The sequence below is a fragment of the Lipotes vexillifer genome, unplaced genomic scaffold (assembly GCF_000442215.2).
Source record: "Lipotes vexillifer unplaced genomic scaffold, Lipotes_vexillifer_v1.1 scaffold591, whole genome shotgun sequence".
Classification (NCBI taxonomy): domain Eukaryota; kingdom Metazoa; phylum Chordata; class Mammalia; order Artiodactyla; family Lipotidae; genus Lipotes; species Lipotes vexillifer.
Genome location: NW_006791954.1, coordinates 3,585,087 through 3,592,227, shown reverse-complemented (window position 1 = coordinate 3,592,227; position 7,141 = coordinate 3,585,087). Strand labels below are relative to the sequence as shown.

General features: G+C 45.0%; 1 protein-coding gene across 1 annotated transcript in view; it reads left to right on the top strand.

Moving 5' to 3' along the window:
* Nucleotides 1–7,141, top strand: part of PIP4K2B (phosphatidylinositol-5-phosphate 4-kinase type 2 beta) — a 23,637-nt gene that overhangs the window by 5,668 nt on the left and 10,828 nt on the right. Inside the window, exon 2 of the mRNA XM_007465144.1 lies at nucleotides 4,114–4,211. Within this exon, the coding sequence (XP_007465206.1) occupies nucleotides 4,114–4,211 (98 nt within the window). The remainder of the gene's footprint in view (nucleotides 1–4,113; nucleotides 4,212–7,141) is intronic.

Below are 7,141 nucleotides of genomic sequence, written 5' to 3'. Positions count from 1 at the left end.
CAGGGCCTCGTCGCCTCCAGATAAGGGGCCCAGCCCCTGCGTGGCATGTGGGATCCTCCCGGACCGGGGCGCGACCCCGTGTCCCCTGCATCGGCAGGCGGACTCTCAACCACTGCGCCACCAGGGAAGCCCCTTTACTTGATTTTGATTTCAGAATTACCTTTCTATATCACCCATCTGATCATGTGAATTCCCAGACTTAAACCTGATCAGACTTAAACCTGAGAGGACTTCCCATTGCCTGCAGAGTTAAGTCCAAATTTATCATATAGTGGGCAAACTAAGTTCAAATTCAGGCTATGTCCCTTAGTATAGCTTTGGAGTAGTAATTTTTCTCTCTGAGCTTCATTTTCCTTTTCTATAAAATGAGCATAACACTTTCCTTGCAGATTATTAGGACAGAGGAAAGGAATGGAAAACACTACCTTAGCCAAGGTAGCTGCCCATAAGAAGGATTGCACAGCACAGTGTAAAGAGCCCAGGTTTTGGCACCAGCAGACCTGGGAGCAAATCCTGACTCTACACATATTGTCTGTGTGACCTTGAGCGAGGTGCCTTGAACCTTTTGCAAAAGGCAAAATCAGATTAATAATAATTAATGTGACTATTAAATATTAGAAATATAGAATAGGATATGTATGTGAGATATATGATATATAATATATAGTAATATAAAGCACTGGTCACTTACAGACATTCCATAAATAGAAGCAGCTGTTATTTACTAATATTGATAATATGTGAGGCTGCTCACCTGTCTTTCCTGTACTGTCTCCCTCCACTACTTATTACCTCTGTCCTACCCTGCCACTCTCCCCCCGCCCCCCTACCTAAAATGGGCAGTATACTTTTACAGCTCTGAGGCTTGTTTCTGACTGTTCCCACAGCTGGGATTCCCTTCCTCGGGTTTTGTGTTTTGTTCCTTTTTTTTGGGAGAACTACCCTCGTAGGCCTTTCTCACAGGTATTTCTCTATAGCTTCCTCTAGCCACCAGCTCTCCCATGCCCAGGCAGAATCAATAATTTCTTAAGCTACTTTTCCGTCTACCTTTATTCATAACTCTGTAGCACTCATCACGTTGTATTTATTTGCTATCTGTCTTCCCAGTAAACAGAGACCATATCTTTTCATTTTTGTATCCCCAGCTTCTGGCACAGTACTGGCACATAGTAAGGCTACAATGAGTAGAAGCTAACTGAATAGAAGTTTGGCAGAGTCTGAGACAGATCAGGAAAGACCTTAATTGCTAGGCTGAAGGAGTTAAAACTTTACCCTGAGGTTGGTGAGGAGCCATGGAAGATTTTTAAGCAGGGTGTAACGTGATCTTGTTGTGGGTTCTTCCAGTGTCAAGTGCTCTTGGCCATACCAGGAGGGGCATTAGGTTCCGTTTCTAGCCTGATGTGTAAGGGCTGGGAGTCTGACTCTGACCATATTAACCTCACCCTCCTCTGACATGGCTGTTCTGTTCACCGTCCCTGTGTTCTCACTTAAGTAAATGCTCCTTGACTTCCAGATTTACTGTATCATGGGTTTGTGTCATCTCCCGGATAAAAGGATAAGCCTCCCACTTTTGTGTGCACAGTGCACACAACACTTCCCTTGCTGCACACCCCCTTCTCCCTAACATAAAATGAAGCATGTAGTAGGTATTTCAGTAAGTGCTTGTTCAACTGAAATTGAATAGAACTCTCTGGGGATGTAAAATTTAGCACAACTAAAAAAAAGAAAAAATAGTACAGCTAATCCCTAGAGTGAATCATCTACATGTGGCCCAGTGGAAATGAGGGTGAGTCTACGTAGTTCAGCTATATGGATTGTTCAGCGATATATTATCTGTTAGAAATTTCCTGCTGTTGGATTGTATAGTCAAGAATAGAGATGAATTGAGAACTAAAAACTGACCAATTTACAACTATTCAAACTATGCTGCACTTAGAGTTACACAGAGAATTAACAAATGGAACATCCCTGAATAGCTCTTATTAGAATAATTCATCCTGGCTAAGGGGCAATTGACCCCTCGCAAGCAAGTGTTTTAGTCTTTCCTAGTTATCCCAGTAACAAGCCATGGCATAGAGTCTGGATTTTAGACTAACCCCAAATCAATCAGTAGCAGATACTAGAACCTTTTGGTATAAAACCATATTCTTTGAGCCAGTGATATGTTCTTTCTAGCATATGGTGGAATAAGCTAGAAAAGGCAGAACTTAACTTTTTTTAAATCTCAGAGCCAGGCTTAATATGCCAGGAAAAAGGAAGTGGGACAGCTACAATGAATTGTTTCTATTGGCAGAAAAATGATGCAAAATGGTTTCCTCTCTAGTCACTCACTAAACCACCAGCTTGCCTTGTGAGCACCCCCTGGAATGGTAACTGGCAGAACTTTTTTCTGTGGCTGTTGAGCCAGTGGTGGGCATCTCAGACCTGGATGCTGGGAATTTCAAGTGTACGATTTGAAGACTCTCCACAAATGATGTACTCACGTAGTCATCATCCTAAACAACATATAGAACGTTTCTAATAGCCTAGAATTGCGCCTCTTATGTCCCTTTATAATCATCCACACCCCCCACAACCCAGGCAGCCTCTTACTGGATTTCTGTCACTATAGATTCTAGAATTTCATATTAATGGAATCATACAGGCTGTACTTTTACGTTTATGCCAGTCAGTTATGCCAGCAGTTTATTGTCTCTGCCCCACTGCCAACTTACACTGCTACCCTACGGCCCCTCCCCATACACATACACTCGTATGCCTTCCTTCATTTCCCTGTGAGTAAATTGGGTTTTTCACCAGTTCTAGGAAGGTATGGTTTCCCCAGCCCAGTTACTACATTAACTTGAACTTCTTCCATCCTCTGACATTTCTAAATAAAAAAGGTTTGGAACATGAAAGGAGCAGCAAATTACATGGTATTTCCCCCCATTTATGCTCCTGGAGGAGTCCTAATGATTAGGTTATTCCCTCACTGCCACATGGGGCCTCATTGAGATAATAGGATTTGCAACGAAAGTATCCAGGAGACACAAGACTGTGCTCCCCCTGCCCCCTATCCATTAAGTCGGGACTAAGGTTTCCTCTCTAAATCCTGAATGCATTAGTGGCAACTGGGTTGAGGGTCAAATGTCAAATACTCTGCTGTGATGGGAGAGGACATCTGTGGCTAATTAGACCACTAATTGGCTAAACTGGGGATGGGGAACGGCAGGAGCTGCCCTCTCAGCTCTGCACCAATGGGAAGCCAGTTCCCTGTGCAGCCTCCAGCTCCCTGAAGGGGGGATGAAGGACAATGAGAAGGTTTGTTTGCAGTGGGGGCAAGGCACCCTCCTGCATCTCCCCCAGTTCAGCGCAAGAGAGGACATGGCTTTAGGGACTGGCCCTGCTTTAATTAGGAGAGTAAGAACAAGCCAGTGGCCAGATGTCTACCTCTTCTGCTCACTTTAAATTTAATCCTTTACTTTGGAGATGAGTTACATACCCACATAAACCCATCCAGCTTTTTTCTTGCCCCAGGCTGATTTCTTGAGTGATCCCCAATTGTAATGAAGATGTTCAAAGCCCTCAATTAATACTCACATAGGTTGGGTGATACTTATTCATAGATCCATTAATTATTGCATTTGATAAATACATATATAGTACCTGCCATATGCAAATTGTGGTGCCAAGTACCATGTGTGGAGCCTCCAGGGTCAGTTAGATGATCTTTGCTTACAAAGATCAGTGATAGGATCTTGCCTAGCTTATAGTCAAGCAGGCTTGTGAGGTTTGTAAGCCTTAACTGAAATGTGAGGGAGGCTGTGAGATGGCCAAAGGATGGATACAAACAATGCTTCAGGAATTCCGAGATAGGAAAGAACATTTATGGTCTAGAGAATCATGGAAAGCTTCATAGGGGAGGTGCCTTTTGAGTTGGACCTTATCAGGTGGGGAGAATTTCAGTAGGTAGAGATGAAGTTGGGAACTTATTTGAAGAAAAGAACAGAAATAAAGACAAGGAGGGAATCCATGGACATGTGTTTGGTGAGATGGTGGCATCCACGGTGTAGCATATTGTCTCTCTGAGGCAGGTGGCTTGGCTGAGAACCTCACTTTCCCCTTGCTTTGCAGATCAATGAGCTGAGCAATGTCCCTGTCCCTGTCATGCTAATGCCAGATGACTTCAAAGCATACAGCAAGATCAAGGTGGACAATCATCTCTTCAATAAGTAAGTTGCCTGCTGGGTGGGCTCAGGTTTTGTGGGCAGTTCCTCCCCTCAAGGCAGAGATCTTCCCACACCTCACCGTGGTGAGGACAGGCAAGCACCTAGCAGGGTGTGACAGCAACACCTGGCTCACAGAGCTGAAAAACTGGCTGGGGAAATGCATTCATTATGTGCCTCTCCCCCTTGTGCCGTCCTGTCATCTCAGTCCTTTATCAGCCTACCTCCAGTGTCCCTCAGGGCTTGTGGCTCAGCCCAGGGTGATTCATCTAGGGCCAGTTTAGTTAACAGTGAGCTGTTCGGGAGCTGAGGTATCTAGTACGAGACTGACAGCAGTGGCCCTATCTTGATCTTAGTCTGAGGCAAGAAGCTGCCAGGCATGTTCCTGGCCTGGGATGCAGCCAAGCTTCTTTCTTTCCAACTAGTGTGTGAACAACAGGCTGAGCATGGTGCCCAGGGGCGCTATCTAAAATCATTCTTCCCATTTTTGCTCATTGTGGCTTCTTGGATTAACACTGGTGTCTTTGTCTCAGACTTTGATGGAGCAGCTGCCTCACCTGGCACAGTTTGGGGCTTGCTGTAAGCCCTTTAGAGGCCTTGCTTTTTCATCCTCTTGTGTGTCACCCAAGGAAATACTTGCAGCTCACACTCTCTTCCTTTCTGCATTTGAATCCTGGTTCCACTCTCCATTGTCTCACCGTCTCCACCACCTCACCAGCTGAGCTCTGTCACCCCACCATTCCCAGACTGTTAGCCCAGAGGAGAAGCTTGATTTGAAAACATCCATTAGTGGCCTCTCTCTGCCATAGTAAGTAATAACATCATATTCTAGAAGCTGTCTGTCTTCATAGCTGCTACTTGCTAAGTGGCCACCTGTATAGAAGAAAAACTGTTTCTCCTCTACTCTCACATCACTACTCACTCCTAATACCAAATGTGTGTGTTTCCCACACATCAAGCAATTCTGTAGGACACTAACTAGGTGTCCTACAATTCAGTTCAGTTCTGACACTCTCGACCTGGAGTTAGCATCAGGTCTCACAGGTTAAGGGCTGAGTCCCACAGGACTGCCCCTCCACCCCGCTTCGGACGCCAGTCTCAAGTCCAGGCTGTCACCTGTGCTTCTGACCAATTTGCTGTAGATCAGAGGTTCCCATGACCCTCCCCCTTGGGTTGGATTAATTTGCTTGAGTAGCTCACAGAACTCAGGAAAACAGTTTACGTACTAGATTACCGGTTTATTATAAAAGGATACAACTCAGGAACAGCCAGATGGAAGAGAGGCATAGGGCAAGGTATGTGGGAAGGGGCAGGGAGCTTCCATGCCCTCTCCAGGCACACCACCTGCCCCAAACCTCCACGTGTTCACCAACCTGGAAGCTCTCAAGCCCTGTCCTTTTGGATTTTTATGGGGACTTTTTTATGACAGCATGATTGATTAAGTCACTGGCCACTGGCGATTGATTCAGCCTCTAGCCCCTCTCCCCTCCCTGGATGTCAGGGGTATGGGACTGAAAGTTCCAACCCTCTAGTCCTGGTTGGTTCCCCTGGCAAAGAGCACCCATCCTTGGAGGCTTAACAAAAGTCACCTCGTTAACATAAATTCAGGCGTGATTGAAGGGGGTTTGTTACAAATAACAAAAGACACCTTTATTACTCTTACCACTAAGGGAATTCCAAAGATTTTAGGAGCTCTGTGCCAGAAACAAGGACAAAGACTAAATATATATTTATTATTATATCCAGTATCACACCACCTAAGGAAGGAGGGGCAGCGCTACCCTGTGAGGCAGGAAAGGGGATTGTTCTGTGCCAGAGGTCAGGGCTCAGGTGTGGCCATTGTACCAGGGTCCATGGTGTCCACCACATTGACATCTTGGCCTAAAGTGGACATCCAGTATCTTTATTTGTTTTTTCATCTGTCTTGATTCCTTTTGTCTTTTCAACACCTGTTTAGGTGCTAGTTATTAGACTGCAGTGCTGTTTACTAGAAGATCAGCCCCTGCCTTCATGAGAGGCCACTGCTTTTTATTTCCTTGAAGTCTACCATCCTGGAGTAGTCAGAGGGACATATTTCTTTTTTTTTTCCCCTCAGTTTTACTGAGATATAATTGACATACAGCACTGTGTAAGTTTAAGGTGTCCAGCATAATGATTTGACTTACATACCTCATGAAATGATTGTCACAATAAGTTTAGTGAATAGCCATCCTCTCATATAGATACAGAATTAAAGAAATAGAAAAAAAATTGTTTTCCTTGTGATGAGAACAGAGGGCCATATTTCTGAAAGGGAGTTCCCAAGCAGGTTGACTATTGTCAAGATGGAGGATTTGGAGGACGCATCCCTTCAAGGTGGTCTCCTCCCTCCTGGGAGTCTGTGGATTGACTAGGGAGTGGGGAGGGCGTAGACTGGTGCCAGCAGCCAGCAAACGAGGCTTCGTGGAAAGATGGGATCCCACGCAGTTGACTGAGGACCTCTTCAATCTAAAGCACCCTCTTCCTTCCATCCCAGTGGAAGCCAAGGGCAGGACTTCCTGGGTGTAACCATCTTCAGGATGTATTGATAGGAGCATCCCCAGAGGAGGGGGGTCCTTTGATGAGAAAAGCCCTTCCCTTTAGCAGTCAGACTGACATTTACCTCACAGCAGCTCTTCCCATGCGGCCACCTACCTGCAGCAGGTGCAGCACTTGTGAAGTTGGGCCAGCGCTCAGTCCCACTTCTCTGCAGGTAAAGGTTTTCTTTCCCTTTAATGTAAATTTTACTGAAAGATAGCGTGTACTCAGAAAAAGTACACAAATCATAAGAATACAGCTAGATTGATATTTACAAAGTATATACAAGGAATTTGAAGTTTTTTAACTTTTACATGCTCAGAATCACCTGGAGTGTGTGTTAAGAATGCAGATTTCTAGACTGACCTCCAGAATGCCGA